This window comes from Euwallacea fornicatus, chromosome 17, assembly GCF_040115645.1.
Source record: "Euwallacea fornicatus isolate EFF26 chromosome 17, ASM4011564v1, whole genome shotgun sequence".
NCBI classification, from domain to species: domain Eukaryota; kingdom Metazoa; phylum Arthropoda; class Insecta; order Coleoptera; family Curculionidae; genus Euwallacea; species Euwallacea fornicatus.
The window spans coordinates 730453-750417 of NC_089557.1; the positions used below are offsets into that span (position 1 = coordinate 730453).

At 44.1% G+C, this 19965-nt stretch overlaps 1 protein-coding gene across 11 annotated transcripts in view; it reads left to right on the forward strand.

Annotated features, from left to right (window-relative positions):
• The window catches only part of PDZ-GEF (PDZ domain-containing guanine nucleotide exchange factor), a 28189-nt gene extending 8669 nt beyond the window's left edge, over positions 1-19520 (forward strand). For 2 of the 11 annotated variants that reach the window (XM_066292548.1, XM_066292549.1), the window contains 16 exons: positions 7007-7082; positions 10885-10983; positions 11326-11541; positions 11595-11808; positions 11868-12833; positions 13097-13301; positions 13360-14054; positions 14813-15024; positions 15080-15326; positions 15376-15669; positions 15863-16000; positions 16079-16255; positions 16680-16808; positions 17056-17142; positions 17849-17983; positions 18052-18204. In XM_066292548.1, the coding sequence (XP_066148645.1) occupies positions 7007-7082; positions 10885-10983; positions 11326-11541; positions 11595-11808; positions 11868-12833; positions 13097-13301; positions 13360-14054; positions 14813-15024; positions 15080-15326; positions 15376-15669; positions 15863-16000; positions 16079-16255; positions 16680-16808; positions 17056-17142; positions 17849-17983; positions 18052-18110 (3949 nt within the window). In that variant the 3' untranslated portion in view covers positions 18111-18204. The other 9 variants (XM_066292557.1, XM_066292556.1, XM_066292550.1 and 6 more) reach the window with 8 other exon arrangements.
• The last annotated feature ends 445 nt before the right edge of the window (positions 19521-19965 follow it).

Here is a 19965-nt window from a genome sequence, read left to right on the forward strand (position 1 = left end):
GCAATATCAGGGAGTGCAAAAGCCCTTTAGTTCCCCGTGGATAAGTCGAACAATACGGATGGAAGCCGGAAGGTAATTGCGCGGAATCAATACCACCTTCTTGGTCTGGCCATTTTGTTTCTATATCGGACCCAATCCGGTACGGCCTCCTATTTTCCCTTTATCGATGGGGCTCTTTCGGAGGGGAAACGGAGGCACGGGAACTGATGGCCTTAATTAATGATCATCGATTTTCACGTCGCGATGATGAACACGAGGGGCGGAGATTGTTTTACTGTGTATAATTGCGTTCGTTAATAAGTGTTTTTGTTATATAATCCTGTTTTGTTATGGGAAGCATTTAATTGGCAGATGCGGAGACATCATACAGTGCCCACAGCTACAAGGAAAAATATAATACGAGATTGCCAACGGTCTCTGCGTCACATTATTGTTCCATTGTTTCGGGTTTTTTGACACGTTCCGTGGTTTTCTCCCATTCTATTGCCTCATTATTTGCCCAAAGCAAAGCGATACAACGAGGCTGTTATTTTCTTATTTAATTCGTTTCCTGACGGGAAAGTCTACACGCCTAAATTGCGAACGTTGCAGTGTCGATAGGGTCAAAGCTTGGTGAACCCGGAGGCCATATCAGTTTGCTTTGAGATAAAAAGAAAAAAAAAATCGAGGTTACCTCTGCCGAACACACATTGGCAATACGTAGGAATTTCTCGTTCGAGCTATTGCTTCGCGCGAGTTCTCGGGGCGTCTCGGCGGGATTGCCCGGAAAACGTCTGGAAACTGGGAACAAACAGAGAGAGGCGTCCCTAGCTGTGGAAAATTACCGCTGATGGATAAATGATCTCGTTAGGGCCATCCGCTTGTTGGGAATTCATAAGAAGGGGGCAATTTTGCGAATAATTCCGGTTTTGTGTCGCCTCACGGAGGGAAGAGACTGGAGGAAATTAAGGACACGGGGTTATTTAGGGCGTTAAGCGAAGCGGGGCCTAATTCCCGAACGGCCGTGGATCCGACGCAGCTACTCGTCTCCGCCGACCCGGCAGACATCTGCCCCCTTCGGAGACGTCCGCGATTTTGACGTTTTTTTCGGGAATTTCGACTTCCGATGTCGCGGAGGTCCCCGCAAGGCCAAAAACTGTTCCCCCCCCACCTCCGTTGCGGGGCGCAGCGAAGAAGAAATCGCCGAACGGACAATTCGGTTACGAAAATTGATCGAAATGCGATTTTTCGATTTCGTCCCCTTGCGAAACGTCACAGGCGTCCGGCCGACTTCTCGGCCGGAGACGGAGCTCTCCAGTGGCGTATCGAGACGTCGGATAATGTCTCGTTAAATCGATTCGGCGATCGTTCAGCGCCTCACGGGCGTACGCGGAATGCAAAACGCGTCGAATTCCGTGATTCCTTTCGTTTTTGTTGCGGCAACAATGAGAAACGCGCCGGAGCCCGTGAGAATGCCCCAACTGATATCGCTCCGATGGAAGACGTACCTTCAAATCCTCTTACCTTCGGACATACCCCGGGGGCACCCGAGTGTAAAATTTGCTCGTTGAAGGTTATTAAGATTTTGATGGACGCGACATGGTTCCTCATACTAGATTTGCAGTCGATAGGCGGCAGTCTTCAAACGGTCCAATTCATGCTTCAATGGATCCTCAGACCGCAGCCCGGTAAAATCGCTGCACTTCTAGGGTCAAGCAAAGGTCACAGCTGTGGTGGTGCTCGCCTCATTCATTCATAGATGATACAATCAGCATTAATCGACCTGTTCCGTCTTTTTTGATTGGCTATTATTAGCGTGACCAGCACAAAAGCACAGGAAATTTGTCGGAATTGGTGCTGGAAAGTGCGCCCGGACCGGTACCCACCATTTCCTTTGTTTCGGTTTTCCTTCCCTTGGGCTTCGCTAATTATTGATAATAATAAGTACACGTTCGTGTGGCTATATTGGGTTTGTATGAGCGATTTAATTAGACGGAAATCCTGCCGGTTCGGTGCGGCACTAGTACTCACGAGGCCTCGAGACACCAAGACTTCTCAGCCAAAGGCCGCAGGCCGAATGGACGAGAGGGGCCGATTCCCATAAGTTTTGATATCTTGCGCTCTCGTGAAAGTGCGGGAAATCAATACGGACCACATACATACATTAGCCTACTGTAGGCCGAAGTGTCTAAGTCGAAGAGGCGCAATTTGTTCTTCCTCTTTCATCGCGCACAAGAAGTGTCTCGTGTGAACGGGGCTTCGTGCCCGACGAGGCCTCCTCGGTCACCTCAGGAACTCCGAACCTCCATCGTCGGTGCCCGCAATGTGGCACTGCCAGCAAGTAATGGCAATAATGGCATTCGGCGAATGCCTTGTCATCAGTTCTTCTTCGGCTAACGGAATAGGCCACACACTGTATACATACCGCTTGTCGCGAAAAAGATTATCCCAGTTTTTAACGGTAATACGGGCGAGTTAACGCACGAGGGCCTCCGATTTATCACCCATTGATTTCAGACCAAACAAACGCTGTTTGGCCTGGCAATTAGGGACAGTTGGTGCGGCGAAAGAGCCATTTCTTGTCGCAATTTGTGGGTCAAAGGTTTGGGGCTCGAATGACGAAACGGCTATGCGCGAGGAAACGCCTTTGAACCTAATCTCACAGATAAAGCTCTGCAAATATTTACTTGCATCGATACTGTTAATGTGTCACGTACTGTAGAGCAACGCTTCGCTTTGCCGAAACAAAAACGGCCACGATTTAAGGCCTCCGGCGCGCCCCTGTTGAACGCTTTTCGCCCCCTCGGGTCGACCCCGTGCCTCAACTCCTTCTGGCCACCTTCAGCTACGCAATGAAACACGGCGTAATTGGGACGCACCAGTTTCCGGTGCACACGGGGGCGACTGCCACAAAAAAAACTATTACTCCCCTCGGCGCGGTTCTGACTTCGAAATGGGATAAGTTCGAGTTTCGGAATCGTGGCCCCAACGAATTTCCAAGACAAACGTTTGTTCGCTTAAAGGGAAATAATTCAATTTTGAAGCCTGGAAATTTGAGGTTATTCGCTGATGCTCCTGAATACGTTTTTCATATGTTTCAACTTTGTGATTTTAACTGTTCGCGCACAGATGGCGGCCGTGCCGTGTGCGCCCTCAGCTAGGGAACGATTAAACCGTACTCGCGTCAATGGCGTGAAGATGGTTCCCGACGAAAGGTAGATAACTTCTGGTCTTGTCCCGATGGCGTTTTGTGCCCGAAGGGCCCCAATTAATTCACCTGATAATTACTTCCTGCGACTGCCGGGGTCTCATAGTATTCACAAACTTTCAACTTCCGATGCCACCGTCGCGCCGACCCCTTGACAGCCGACTTCTCATCAACCGGCGGCCATGATTTTTTCCCCAATTCTGAAACAAAAGAGCAACGCATTGTTGCCGTTTCCTTTTTCGTGCCGTCATCTTTTCGGGCAGATGTTTATTTTCTAAAGAGACGATTTAATATTGAGGTCTCGGAGAGGCAGATTAACTGCAGCTGCCTCTGGAAATGTTCGGATCATCCGTAATTTCCTCTAGCAACAGAGGGATCTTTCAATTTCGTTTTTGGTGCGCGTTCCCTCTCTTGAGGGATCGTCCCGACATCAAATGTATTAATGCATCGTCATTGATTTCCTTCAATTCCATTAGGGAATTAGAACTTAGAGGAGGGAAGTCTAGATAAAATTAATGGCGACGTCTCGACCTGCTGACCCAGAAATGAGACTTTACCCGAGGAAAATGAGCATTTGCAGGATTAAGACGGTTGTGTCTCTCCTTCGGTCACCTTTGAAATAATAAACGTTCATTAGCCGGGTCTATTTCAGGAGTTGACTCCGGTGTTTGGTCTTCTGCGAAGCAGGTTTCCGACAAGAATTCACAAACGCAAATCGAGTCAGGTGGTCGATGCGTGTATTTGTTGTTTACACGACGTTATTTACGAAATGTCACTGCTTGTTTTCTACACCTTTAGGGTTGTATTCAAATACGTTGTTCTACATTAACGTGATTTTAATGATTTTGCATATTTAGCATTCCGAAAGCACAAACAATACTCATATTATTCTACGATGCGCTCAGCTTGATCAGTTGAACTTAGGACTTTCACTAAAAATTCACAAACGCGCATTTGCCCCCGGTCACAACGGACATGTGTGTGTGTGTGTTTTCCTATTTTCTCAGCTGCCTACCTACGTGCCATACGTATTCGATGCACATAAATTTTCGTCAAGAGAAGTCTGAATTCGGCCAGCGACACTCGTTAGAGTATTAAATTCACCATCTGATAGGGAAATTTCCGCCACTTATTATTAGATATTAACGATACGAAATTAGTCGATGAAAGATGTATGATGGTACTTTCTTGAACGACCTCCTTCCGAGCTATCGATAATGGGAGGACCAGAAGTCATTATTCAATTGAGAGTGAAACCGCACAAAGGGGCAGAAAATTGCCGTGGTGCCTCCGGCGATAGTCGATGACTTTCACTATACAAATTTCAGTTTTCAGCAAGTGGTATCCACCTGTATGCGTGGTAGTTCATAGTGACACACATAAAGACGCAGCGTTTCCCTTTATGGTGCCTATTATTCATTTTTCCCTTGAATGGTACCCACGCTTTCTTTTGATAGGCGATAGTAGAAATTTCAAAGGTTGAAGAACGTCAGAGATCGATTACTTTACTCGTTGAAGTCAACGATAAAATCGTCGTACTTGGGGGGGGGGCCAAAAAAATCACTTAATATTTGCGCCACTGATGCTTCACCAGAACGTCAAGAAAATCGGGCTCCATGTGCGTGCTTACGAGAAAACAAAATATTTTCCAATAACTTTCTGCGCTGCAACGATTTGCCACCTTAAACTTCGAAATCCTCCATTCCAGCAAGACATTTCGTTCCACCAGCACCGGTTGGTCTCAATTTACAAATCTGCCTGTTACGGCCCTGACAACAATCTGATGCAAACCCGGCCAGTTCTTGTTGATCTTGTATCAGACACAACAGGTTAATCTTTATTATTATTATGGGAATTTATTGTTATTGCCATGAATAGTAAAATCATTGCTGGCCTTGTAAAGCTGAAATACCAACGTTCTACCAGCGCGAACGTAATGAGTTTGCATTGGTTAATGGTCGGCGAATTTTGCAGTGAAAAATTGACGTAGAGAGTTTTGTACGGTTAACGGTGGAAAGCAATGAGAAAAACATAAAATTCTTTCTTTTTTTTTTGCTCGATCTTTAACCCCGAATCGGCATTTTTCCCTAAGGCCGAAGACGCGTGTTGCAGTGTGGCAACGTCGCGGTCGCAGTGACAACTGTCGTCGTGCCAGCTAAAGTCAGCGGCCGTGATTCTTTTAAACTGCGAAAGAACAGAGTCATGCCTTGTGTGCCACTTTAACGCGTCTTTTCGACGATTGGATTATTTGAATGTAAAATTTAAAGAATGTGCTATTAAGGCAGGCCTAAACTGCCGTATAAGGCAACCCGCCGAATTTGGCAACATTGACATTGACGCATTTGACGTTGGAAACGAGCGAATCGGGCCCTGTTGCCGTTACCCACTTTCTGGTACCGCGACGCGCAGCGATTTCGTTCGAAACAAGACCCCTTCGTTGGAGGTAACTGCATCCTCTCTTCCTTTACCACATATTCATTAATTACGTGAATTACGGAGAGAAATCATTAAGCCGATTACCCAATAACGATGGCCCATCTGCGGCATAGAAGCGAACGTTTCCGACTGCGGCAGAAGAAGCAGTGTTCATTGTTCGGAGGCAATTTAATGTTAAAGTTCAATCTCCAGACCCGTGAGACTGGTTCGGGGTCCTAATTACGGTCTAATTAGCGTTTCATGCGTCGTTTTTTTTTTTTTGTTAATAACAATGACTCGGGCTCGTTTCTACGTAAAAGCCTAAATCGAAACTAATGCTCGGATCTCGTGGACCTGCAGGAAAACGCGATTAGGCGTTGAATTTATGGGCAATTGTTCGATTAATCAGTCACGCGTTTCTGAAATTAATTAATAGTTGAAATCGCCACATGAGCAGTACTGGTTTGAAACGGTACTTCCGACCTTAACTGGAAAACATGTGCACAGAAGTAGCAAGTTTTAGCACGTATTCTGCAGAATTCGTTCGCTTCTGACGATACCGGCTCGCATTCGCCATTGCGTCCAGACGCCCATCCGATTAAACTGTTCGCTCACGCAGTTCGTTTGGTTTATGGGTCAAGCGTGAATCTTTAAAGCCCGATCCGGGATTTACTCTCCTAATCGCCTCCGAAGCACGAACAAAGAAATAAATATTACGTACACCATGAAGCCAGCAGCTCAGGTGCCAATTAATATAACGCTATTTAATGGTGCTCGATCGGGCCGCACCTAAGAACTGTGCACTAGGAATTATTATGAAGGTATTCGCCTGGGTATTCTCGTAACAATTTCGCAATTACTTAGGTTGTTTTTACGCTTGCAGTGGAGTTAAAATATCATCTATCTAATGGCCAAAAGTAGTATACGTTTGATGGCCTTTACATTTACCTGTTCATTTGCAATTCAAAAGGTGTACCCTAAAATTTATTCACACGTATCACATATCTGTGCGTCCTTGGAGATTGATTAGCAATTCAACTCTCTATCTCGAGCAAAAAAATTGTGGACAATTTTGTTGTTGTTGTTGTTGTTGTTATCAAGAAATATTAGGTATCGTGGATCACGTGTATGCCACGGCGGGGGGGAGGGAGGGGGCAACAAGTCGAGCGACATTTTTGCCCCGAGGCAGGTGAAGTGCTGGTTTGATTAATTGCCACTAAAAAATTATCCACTCAAGCTGCAGGAAATGGCTTTTCCCTTGGGTTCCCGATCGGCGGAAGAAAGGCTGATATTTGACACCGCATCTCTGAAGACATTTGCGTCAACTCGCACCCATCTGCGGCCCGATTGACGTAAAGGCTGCCACACTCGACGAAACTAAATAGCCCCTTTTTCTTGTTTCAGCTTCGGAAAACGTACGGGCGGCAGCGCCAGGAGGCAAAACGAATGTTTTGTCCTCGAACCCTCCGAGATGATTGTCGTAAGTAGTACTTGAACTATGTAATTTTTCCGCGTTCGTGCAGGTGTAATAAGAGCCAATTCCGCGTTTGTCCTCGGGCACAATCCGTGGGTAATGTGTCGTCGGTGTTGGGAAAAAAAGCGAAAGTCAACACTCGTATTATTAACTCGTTAATTGGAGTGGTACTCGATTTCTTGTCAGTGCAACGCGTTGCAAGAACTGAATTGGTACCGGAACTATGTTTATTTTACGAGCTGCAATCGAATTACTGCCAAGAAGTCGGTATCTGTTAGGTCAGGTCAGGTGAGGTACGTCAAGTACGGAATTACTTGAAATGCTTAGTCGCCAAGGCGTTTAACTTGGAGCAGGTGCCTTCGCCATTTAGTCTAGAATTGCGATGTTGTGTTTCCCCTTCCTTCCCCTATGCGGGTCTTTTACTGCACGAGTTAACTCAAATCAGTCCAGAAGCTCAAAGAGGGCGACTCAATTCTGTCCGAAGCGGGCGCTTGTCAACGGCCCGAATTCACGAGCGCTGTCTCCGCGTCCGTCTCTCTCAGTTTTTGAGTTCCAGAGCCGCGGCTCTCAGAATCCGCCGAAAGTAGTCACCGCTGCGGTCTTCCACTCTTTTCCTCGGATTATTCGTCACCTTTCGTGTCATTCCCGCTCTCGGCTGATAACGGGTGACTAATCGCGCGGCGACGTCACTGAGGTTTTCTGCCTTATTGACCTCCGCAGCGTTTCCTCGTTATATCCGCTGAACGAGACATGGAATCATTAGAGTGCGAATTGGGAATAAGGCACGTGACCCGCATTCCGGTCGAACTACCGGATTCCCAAAACTTCCCCGGATCAAGCGGACGCCGTCAGCGCAGTGCTTGTCCTTACTAAACACTTTTGACCTTTCGTTCGAAATTTTCCTAAAAGAAGAAAAAAAGGTCGCATTGGATAAACCGACGCCATTAGTGGCGGTGTCGAGGGGAGCATCCGAACATCAAAGCCCGTCAAGGCCGTTAAGGAAGTCGTTTCTTATTTCTGTGGGTTGTTTATGAGGTCCCGATACGTCCTGTAAACGGGCCCAATATTTTGTCAGTTTACGTTCCAAATTCACCATCCGCGAGGCCGTATTTTTCCTTCGGGTGATGGGTGGTATTTAACACGCCATGTCTGCATTCTATTTTTGTAATACCCCCAAAGATTAAAGAAGAGATGTTGGTGCGGCTGCTGTTTCAGTTCAATGCGTCTCTTATCAGTCGAACTGCGGCAGCCGTCAGCGTTTTAGTACTTCGTACAGAGTGTTCGCGACAGTGCGCCAGCTCGTAGAAAATATTGTTCGGTGGATATAGACGTTTGAGGAAACCGTGCCAGTCCGATTTTGTAATTTTTCGTTATCCATCAAACCGGAAATGGTTCCTTTTTAATACATAAAATCATTTTTGCCGTGCGTACAGAGACCATGCTTCAGTACGTCCACAATCGCTTCGCTGCGCGCACCTCGGCATCGCGGTACCACTGCTATTTTTAATTGCTCTTCAAGCAAGAATACTGCAATTATTACCAAAGATTATGGCGTTTTTTTTTTTTTTTTTGATAAAACGCATAGTTTTGCAAGTGACGGTGTTTTCACTAAGTGTTGCTAGTGAAAGTGCTTCTTCGTCGTTCGCAGCCACTTCATGGTAGTCGTGCCTATGAGGATCCTTCGATACTCCATAGAGAAAGAGATAAATAACGCTCATTTGCATGTGGGTCACATTTTTCTTATCAGAGAAAGGAAGCTTCTAGCAATGTCGCGTAGGCGCCCTAGGAACCTGTAGGCGCCATTATACTTCAACGCATTTTTCCTTTCTATTATTATAATCTACATTATTAACCATATCTTCCTCGGCGTGACATTGGTGGCAACCTCGCGCTTGCGTTTGTTTTCGAGAGCGAACGTCAGAGTTTGACAGGAGCGCGGGGCGACGTCTCGCGAACGGGCGACGCTGCCAGATGTATTCGAGTGCGTCGCTCGCGGAGGTGCCCCGGCACATGCGGTCTAAGCTCGCTAAAGCGAAATATGTTTAATGTAGCGCACTTCGATACGTTAATTTGCGTCTTTAAATCGGGAAAGTAGCAACGCTGCCTGCGGCTTTCCCTTTTTTTTTTACAAAAACTGACGTCAGTTCGCATCAATAGAGGGTTTGCTGGGGTTATCTTGATACGTCCCTGGTCTCTTCCTAAGGGTTCGTTGTGATGTAAAGATATTCTCGTAGTTTGAACCGTGACCAAGTCAGTGGCGCGGGTTGCATGAGACATAATTACGATTTTTTTTTTTTTTTTATCATAAAGCACCTATTACTGAGTGTTCAATGTCTTAAATTCCTAATTAATAGGGCCTTGCATTTGTATCTGAAACTATCATATTTTTTCGTTAATCAAGGAGTCCTACGAGGAGTTTGCGCACCTCTAAGGGTTTTTCCGTTCGTCACTCGGAAGTGTGTCAAAATTTTTCTCAGATTTTCGCATAATTTTCTTTAAATTGAGGGGCACTTTCGGAGACTACTAAAAGTTTTTCCAGGCGTTTCCACACATTTCGGCGTCTCTCACCTTCGCCCCGTGTACTTTTCTTAGTCGCCGGAATGCCCTTATCGCACCAGAAGCTACTGCCGGCGCCTGACCGACATTAACGGCCCCTTTATCACTGCTAACCAAACATACGCTGTTTACTTCGAGAACTTTTTGTTATTTGATAACACGTGTGAAAACTAATAATAGCTTATGGTACCTGATGCGGTTAACCTTTTACAACCGTTGTGCGTCGAGAGCCTTTATGACGTTGTGCAGCAGCCCATGTTCACATATGCTAAACAATTAGATTCAAGTTGCTCTTGTCCTTGTAACATTGGTATTGTCTCGTTATACACAGGATGTATTGCCATGCCATTCCATAAACAGACGCTTTCGTAGGACGAGAAAAATAATTTATTGCACGGGACGACCATTGACGACACATTACTGATTAATTTAAGTTAGGCCGCGAATACCATGAAGTCCTGAGGTCCAAGTGAAAAATGTTGAAACACGCTCTTAGAACTTGTTACGATTTGGACCTTAAACCGGGAATGCGGAAAAGAGTGTCTTTAGGTGATTTATCAGTGCGACGGAAATCGGCAACGTACGAGAATGTTCAAATCCTAAAGAAATACCTGAGACGCCGCAATTCGGTGTCATGGCCAAATTTCGTTTGTTTGGAGGTGGATGATGTGTCAGAGGTATTTAGCTCTTTTTGCAATAATAACGTAAAACTAGGAATGTGCAGGAGCGGGGAGCAATTTCGATCGGCCCGAACGAATGTAAAGTTCAGAATTTTTGAACCGCAGGGCATTTTTTTAAATCTGTATTTTACCATTGAAATTCTCATTTGCCACCACTGTTCCTATCGACCCACGATTCAAGCTAATGCTAACGCTTCCTAGCGTATATCCGTTTTTTTCTGGTATATGCCTCTAAATGGAGACAAAAGATCTAACATGTGTGAGAACCGCGTTTAGGCCCTACTCCACTACTTGGAGTAGCATGATTAGTGCCACACCTTTTGTGTTCGCCAAGCTTCATGTGATAAACAAGGATGAGTGTATGGCGATGGGCAGGTGGCGCTGTTTACGTTTCGATGGCATTCGCACGCTGGTGGCAAATGAGAATTTTAATGGTAAAAATGATAATATTTCTTAAGCAGGGTGCCGTAAGTTCGTCTTTAAGAACCGAGATATTGGAAACAGTTAGGTTATACTGGTGATGTATTTTGAATTGAAACGCTCCGTTAACCGGGTTCTTTCTTGTTTTCCAGATCGACTATCCCGACGTAGACCAAGGTAGAAGAGCGCAAAATTCTCCTCTAATGGAACACCAACAACATAGGCCCATCAACATTATGTTCGATGACGCTGTAAGTACCGTCGTGTTTGATAAATTGTTTCATAAGGAAAAACGCGATTTCAACAATCCAAGCCGCAGAATTAATTCATCAAAGCCATCCGGCAACCGACCAGAATGCGTAACTACCATTATTGACGTCAAAATCCAAAGTGCTAATTTTCCTTGTTTATACTATAGTTGGCAATAGCGCAAATGAATTAAATACATGTTTTGCTGATTGTTTAATTACCCAATTTCGGGAGATTACCGAATACCTCAATTATTAAATTCACTCAGAAACGTCGAAATGCTAGTTTTAGTTGGTTACATTGTACTGTACATTTTGCGGCGACTTTACCTTCGAAATTTACAGTATGGAGGCCATCCTCACAACAACATCCCCAGACCTAGCTTGTACCATAAATGCTCCAGGGGTTCTCACTCTTCGGACACTTCCTCAGCTTACAGCGGCAGCGACACCATGGCCTCGAACCATTCCGAGCTCGACGGAGATGAACCTGATCTGTCTGGTTTGGTTGAGAGCATCGTGGATAGTGACGAAGAGGATGATTTGGCAGAGAGCATGGATGTATGGAAGCGACGCAATTTTTATCTTTTATAGTAACATGGTGTTTTTGGCAGAGTTTGGCTGTGAGAGATAGAGTAAGAGACTGTTTAGAAAAGGAGCCGTCAGAGAGGACTGAGGACGACATTGAGGCCTTGTTGGAGTTTACGCAACATCTCAAGGCCTTTACCAACATGACTCTGGCGGTGAGGAGGGCGCTTTGCGCCGTTATGGTTTTTGCCGTTGTGGAGAAAGCTGGCACCATTGTCATGAACGATGGGGAGGAATTAGGTATTATTGAATGAAAATTATTTAAAAACATCTTTTACCATCTACATTCTTTAATGCAGATTCTTGGTCTGTGCTCGTGAACGGCTGCGTAGAGGTAGTAATCACGGGCGAAGAGAATCAAACTCTGTCTATGGGTGACGCTTTCGGCATCCTCCCCACCATGGACAAGCTCTATCACAAAGGACTGATGATTACCAAGTGCGACGACTGCCAGTTTGTCTGCATAACTCAGTCGGACTATTACCGGATCCTTCATCAAGGCGAAGAAAATACCCGCAGGCACGAGGAAGACGGCAACTTGGTGTTGGTCACCGAGCTGAGAGGGTCAGCCGAGTCTGGATCGAATAGGCGCGGACACGTAGTGATCAGAGCTACTCCTCAGCGACTCTCTCACCAACTAATCGAAGAAAACTCTCTCACCGATCCCACTTACGTCGAAGACTTTTTGCTGACTCACAGGGTGTTCACTCCAAGCCCTTTGTGCATTGCGAATCAGCTGTTGGAGTGGTTCAAAGACCCGGAAGTTCGAGATCGCGTCACAAGGGTGGTGCTCCTGTGGGTCAACAACCATTTCACTGACTTTGAGACTGATCCGGACATGATCGAGTTCCTTGAAAATTTCGAGCAAGGTCTGGAAGACGAGCACATGGCCGGGCAATTGCGACTGTTAAACATCGCTTGTGCCGCCAAAGCGCGTATCAGGAACGTAGTGCTGGCTAGGCCCAATAGGGACGAACCTCTGGCTTTTCAAGTGTTGGGAGGTTTCGAAAGGAACTTTGGAATATTCATTTCGAAGGTGGATAAAAGGTCGAAGGCCGAGGAGGTGGGGCTGAAGCGGGGAGATCAAATTTTGGAGGTGAACGGGCAGAGCTTCGAGCACGTTTCCCACGCGAGGGCTTTGGAAATTCTGAAGGGGACCACACACTTGAGCATCACGATCAAGTCCAATTTACTGCATTTCAAGGAGATGCTGAACACGCCCGATAATTCGCCCAGGCCGAGGAGCAGGAAGATTTCAGAAATTGGTACGCAAAGGGTTTGATATAAATACAGGTTACTGGCTACTAACTGAGGTCGGTGCTCCCGTGCTTTCTAGTGCCCTTTAATATAAAATTTTGCTGTTATGGGGATAATTGTAGATTGATTTGTGGCTATAGGGTAGCGACGCACTTTCTACATATTTTTCAACTAAATTTCTTTTCAATGCGTCGATATCTCCGAGGTTTCGCCCTATATATTAATCCTTAACTGTGCATTTTGTACCTATTTAATTTGATTATATTTTTAGCCAAAATCCAACACGACCCCCGAGCCAGGTTGTCAACGGTTGAGGGAAATATTCTACTGGGTCACACCACCCCATGCTCTGAACCTGTAACCATCAACAGCCCGCAAAAGGAGGGCAAAAAGCCCATGTTCTCCACCATGGGGCCCAAAAGACGCCTTCAGAAGGCCCTTATGAAAATGAACATTCTCCCAAAAAACATCATTAAGTACGTTATTTTATTCCGATTGTAGCACTCAACCTTTGACGGTTTTGTCACATCACAGCATCGGCACTGACCAAGTAGACAATTTCAACCCGCCTTCGAACTTGACCACGAACATTTACCAATCCCAGAGCAATCCGGATTTGATGTCCATTTGCTACGACGACCTGCGTTGCACTGACTATCCCGAGCACGTGCTCAAGGTTTACAAACCGGACCAGAGCTACAAATACTTACTGATTCATAAGGAAACCACCGCTCATGAGGTGGTGATGCTGGCTCTGCAGGAATTCGGAATGACCGACCCAAGTTCCAACTTTAGTTTGTGCGAAGTGTCTGTCACAGACACGCAAACGATCAAGCAAAGACGACTACCAGATCAGTTGCAAAACCTGGCGGAACGTATAGGACTGAGCAGCCGTTATTACTTGAAAACAAACGGCATTACCGAGACTTTGGTACCTGACGAATTGGCTCCGGAATTGGTGCGCGAAAGTGCGGTGCACTTTTTGCAACTCAACGCCGTGGAAGTGGCCATCCAGCTTACTCTGCAAGATTTTAGCATATTTAGGCAGATCGAGCCGACAGAATACATAGACGACTTATTTCGGCTGAAGTCGAAATATGGTACTCCCATGCTGGAGAAGTTCGAGCATTTGGTGAATAAAGAGATGTTTTGGGTGGTAAGCGAGGTGTGCTGCGAGCAGAACCCAGTGCGGAGGATGAAGATTATCAAGCAATTCATTAAAGTTGCAAGTAAGTTCCTTTTGACTCATAGGTGTTTCAAAACTGTGTTAAAATTCTAAACAAAATGGCCGACACTGATTCAATGTCGACGTTGCCACATTGCTTTGGCACTGGAGGAGTCTATGGCTTATATCAAAGTCTGTATGTGCACCTGTGAAAAAACGGAAAATTTCTAATACTTCCGCGTGAAGGTGTGAAATTCACTTGATTTCATATTATTTTTACCGTTATTGATGGCTTTAATTAGTGGCTTTAATGTTGAATAGTTGCTTCGTCCATATTCACGTCATGAGTGTTCGATCCGGCACTTTACGGAAAAATAATGGTTCGTAATGAGATCGATTGTTCTCGGTCGGTGACGGGAATTTATCATGCACTTCAAACTAAGTTATGCAGCATTATCAGTAAGTAAAACACTGTTATTAACCTCCTTGTCCTAAATGATACGAAATATTATGTGAAATCGACGGGAAAAGGGATAACTGTTAAAAACAAGTAATTTTACCGATTTTAATATGATGTGAGTTTTTTAGTGGTGCAGGTTTCTATTGGTATGTAAACGTCTCATAGATGGCGTCCTCTTCGGTGCGTGAAATTGTCGCTCGTATTGGTCTACTCGTATTGAAATAAAAGAGAAGCGGCGTGTTGCCATTTACTAAACAATTTTGCTGATATTTCAATATCTTATTAAGTTGAATCATGATGGTTAAAAGTACATATATACGTCTTCATACTACATATGTCTCATTTGAACATTTTTTTTGAAGGACAATGCAAAGAGTGCAAAAACTTCAACTCGATGTTCGCCATCTTGAGCGGCCTGGGACACGGAGCTGTCACCAGACTGAGGCAAACGTGGGACAAACTACCCGGCAAGTATCAGAGGATATTCAACGATCTGCAACAGCTAATGGATCCGTCTAGGAACATGAGCAAATATCGACAACTGGTCAGTGCCGAGCAAACGCAACCTCCCATTGTAAGATTTCTCAATTTGAAACAATGATTATGTACAATTTTATCGCTTGAAACAGATACCTTTTTACCCGGTGGTAAAGAAGGATCTCACCTTCATACACGACGGAAACGATTCGCACGTGGAAGGTCTAGTCAACTTCGAGAAGTTGCGCATGATCGCCAAGGAGGTGCGCTCGCTGAGTAACATGTGCAGTAGCCCCTACGATTTGTTAACAATGCTCGAATTGGGCGGGCAACCTGCTAGTAATGCCATGGTGGCACTCAATCAGATGACCACGGCGTCTTCGCAATACCATACCCAAGGTACTTAAAACTGTGGCATTATTTAGTTTTTCCATGCATTTTTTTCTAGGTCAAGCTACAGTGAAACGACGAAAAAAGTCCACAGCCGCCCCAAATCCTAAGAAAATGTTCGAGGAATCTCAAATGGTGCGTCGCGTTAAAGCGTATCTGAACAATCTCCACGTGGAAACGGACGAGAAGAAATTGCATGAAATGTCGGTTGAGTGCGAGGGAAGTGGGGCCACCGCAGGGGGATTTTCGGGTCCAGGTAGCCAAAGGGGAAAGAGACACCCGTCGCCAGCCCCTTCTACCACCAGCAGTACAAGTAGTGCTAGCGACGAGAGGAAACCAACTGCCAAGTTCGGTAAGTTGGAACTATTGCTCGCCAAGAGGTTGGTACAATTAGAATATAAAAATATCAGCATTTTACCTTATAAAGTAAACCCAAATGGGGTAATAAAGTTGAACTGCTGGTTCACCTATATCTTGTGCCTTTACGTGATTAATGAAGCACATCATGACGCTCAACTAACAGTGCGAAAATCGCAATAAATCAGGTTCAGCCTCGCCGCAAGCCGTCCGAAAGCTACTGGCGCTGTCCGAGCCCGCAAAAGCGAGACCCCACCAGCCTAGGCAACCCGGTATACCAATTACCCAGCCCAGTCCGGCCGTCCGGAGAGCGCCTAGCGCGACAGGTAAACAAATCATTCATTAGACATGTTTACTATGTCAAATTTCAGGAATTTGATTATTAAAATGAACATTTCTTGCAGGTAGTTACTCGAGTTATGGGTCGCACAGTTCCAGCAGTTCAGGGGCGGGCGGAAGAGCGATGCATGAGCGCTCCCACTCGGACACGCCCACACCACTGCCCTCGGTCGCTCTGTCGGCCGAGAGCAGCAGCGTCACGTCGTTGAGCAACTTGCCATTGAGGAAAACGCTCACGTCCGGTAAGTGGGTACAGCTTCGGGATTTTTAAGCTGTTTGTTATCTGTCCCTCTCTTATACTGCGTATCTCTATCACTTTGCTGCGAATGTCGTAAAACTAATAATTTTTATATCTTAATTAAGAGTGTTTAAAAATGTAAAAACTCAAATAAATCTTTATCGAATCAGTAAAATGGCAACCTCGCGCCTAGCATTTGTTTTCAAAGATGGCCGGTAAGCTGCAAAAGCTACGTGTCACTGGGCGCTAGACTGGTAGGTGGTTACGTGTGGAGTGTTAACCGCGAAGTTCGATTTATGCCAGAATATTTTTCTAAATTCATTATGTTTTCCATATTTTCCTCCCAACACATTTTACGACATTCCCATAACTTTCCGGCTGTTACCTCGCACCGTGTAGACTATGGTGGCATGTTTCTTTCTCTCCAGGTTCGGTCACGTCTTCCGATTCGGGGCACAGCACCATTAGCCAGGTTACGACCGGTTCGGCGGGTGACTATCACCCGTACCAGACTCGCTGCCCCAGTCCCTCAAGGCATTCGACAGTATTGCCAGCAGGTATGTTTGTACGCCCGCTTTCAACCATCTCTAACCTAAAGGTTTCCGCTTTTTTTCCCCTGGTTTTCCCTTATTTTTTTCCGAAGGGTTTGCGCGTGCTTGATGTTAGGGGAAGTGGGAGGGGGAAAGGGGGGGATTCCAAAACTTTATGAATATCCTCTTGAGTCCCTTTAAGTCTAATCCTATTCCCGTGGACGTGAAAAAGTCTCCCCGAAAATAAGTGTTTGTTGTTTGTCGATGATGATAGGCTGGTGTCCCGTGCGTCCCGGTTGTATACCGCCTTGTCCTCAAGCTGTGGCAGTGTTGCCCCCTTTACCTCATGCTTTGCGCAATGGTAAGTTTTCGTATGCGCTCAGACAATGCTTGTACATCTCGAAAAAATGCACTAAATTAGCACGAGCACGGACAAATCATAGAATGCTTTATGTAGCTTTTAGCCTCTGCAGCACTTGCTTCTCATTGTTTCTTATTTCTAGTAATTCCCATGTGTATGTAATGTGTAGTAAAGAGTGAAAATATGAGTTATGTGTAGTTTTAGGTATTCGTGATAAGAAAGTTACGTTGGAGTGGGGTTGCCAGCTAATTGCTTTAATTGTTACCGAGACTGCTTCTTGCAGATTTGTTGGTATAACGTGTCATCCTCATATTGCTCTTCCTTTGTCAATTTACCCATAACCTTTAGTGTAATTTAGTATAACGCTGTTGTTAAACGTTATTACATGTATTTTTACTGAATTGCGTCAGAATGACGAATGCAGGTAGGCGTGCATTCGCCATATTTTCAAGAAACTTAAAAAACTGACAGTACAAAATGAATTAATATATAATGCACGTTCATTAAGCTTTGTTACTCGTTGACAACGTCGTATTGTGACAAGAGATATTTCTGAAATGTGTAGAGATAGATATAGAGAAAGATATACTAGAAAAGACTCCGTTAAGGTGTCTTTAGATATTTTACATTAGAACACGCCATTATTGTGTTCACTGTCTTACTCATAAATATTTAATTAATTGACGCGTTTCTAACCACATTCCAGGTGCTAACAGACGACAACCCCCTTCGTACAGTGTGGCAGCCCACATGGCCCGGCTGCACAGATTGGGGAGAGCGCATTCCCATGAAGGAGTGACTCAAGGTTACCATTTTCACACCGATCCGGATATCGATCAAGGTGGGTGCCTCTAAGAGGTTTTTTTTCGCATCAAAGTACTATGAACTGACCGAAATTGTCATCTGTAGGTGACTACGACCTGACAGACCTCTCCCTCGAATCTGACACTGTAATTATAATGGTGTAATGTACGATTGACCGCACAAAACGAACGTTTACACAGACTTCTGCACCAGCTTTCGCACCGTAAAAGCTTCTTTACACAGTTGACTTAATTAATTTTTCCTCACAGATGACGAAGACACCCAAGTTTCAGCAGTATAAATGATGCACTCATCCGGATCCTCACGTAGTGTTTTTCAACATAACCGAGGGTACTGGGAGGCGTTCCTCCCTGAATCGAGTAGTACCTGATAATATATTAAGCATTTACTCTTTTTAGTATAAATTTGACTATTATTTATGTTGTAATCTCTTGAAAGATGTATATAATCGGTTATTTATATGATGTGGCGAGGAGTGGAATCTCCCTGTAGGTTCCAGAAATGTAGATTTTTTGTTAATTCAATTGCCTTTATTGATCAGTATTTTTTCTTATGGAGTGAAGCTTCGTGACTGCGTGAAGTTTGGTTTATTTAACAAAATACCTGTCAATTCATATAAAACCACACTCTCATATAGAACTATAAGGTTGAATGTTGTAGGTATTGCCATATTGGTGATATAGCGAGAGTACTTTTATATATAATTATTTGTCGAGACGTCAATATTTTTATTGCAATCTCTGAGCTTGATGTGATGATAGATAGAACCGAGATGATGGCACATATTTTTCATTCCTTATTAGCATAAAAATATTCGCACTAACATAATATTACATAAGGTAAGATGTTCAGGAACTTTGTACCACTCTTTTTCGATTATCAACTATCCACAAACTATTCATTCCATGTGTATAGGACGATATTAATAACGTTATTGTATGTGCTGTAATCATATTTATTACATATCCTAAAATGGCTCTTTGACTACAGCAGAATTTATTTATTTACTATTTTTTTACATTTCTGCTCAAATAAACTTTACTAAGACATGATCCCTGTGAAAATGGTAAAGCTGCTTGAGTACACAACCCGCGAGTGTATTGTTGGTTGCCCAACAAATAATCGAATTTGCCACGCGGCGTTGCCGCACATTGCAAAATTCCACCTTCCTCATGAAGTATATTTGATTTGAAATTCTTCAGTGTTTCCCGTGAACTTGACTTAGTCCATAGTAGCTCTTATTAAGGATGTTGAGTTGCAATCTTTATACTTAGGTTAATGTGATCGAACTAGTCTCGCTCATTATAATTTTTTATCTTTGCGTCCAAGGGCGATAACGGCTTTAACGACTGATACACCGTAGAGTATGTATGAGATGTTAAATTCGTTTTGACGTTTTGGATTTATTCTCAAATGATATTATGTATTATTATTTTAAAAGAAATGTGTAATATATGTACAAATTTATTTTCCCCTCTCTGTATTTAATGACTATTATGCAGATGTCATTTTATTATGCGAAATATCATTTTAAATAAATTATTATGAGTATATTATGTTGTAATTTATTTGCCGAATGTCCCAGTCACTCAGCCCTGAACGAAATAAATTAATTATAAATCCAAGGTGCTAGATTACCGATTTTTAGCACGGCGAAACCATTAAAAATTGCAGAACTGTTTGCGAAACGAAAAAGTTATTTTGCGTAACGGTGTATAGATAACGCCAAGTTAATTTTATTTTTGAAATGATAAACACGGGGGGCTGCAATCTCAATTCTCGGAATAAAAAATTTAATACAAAATGTTTTTCATTCCAAGTTCAATTTGCTATCAGTCTTGCGACTCTTTTATTGACGCCAAAAATTATTGTCAGAAAGCTATTCAAAATATGTTTTTGTGATTTTTATACAGTTATGTTAAATCTAAATATAATTACAACGTCACATCGCTCCATTTAATGTTTTGAGAAACCTGCAACAACGCATTGACGTCAAAA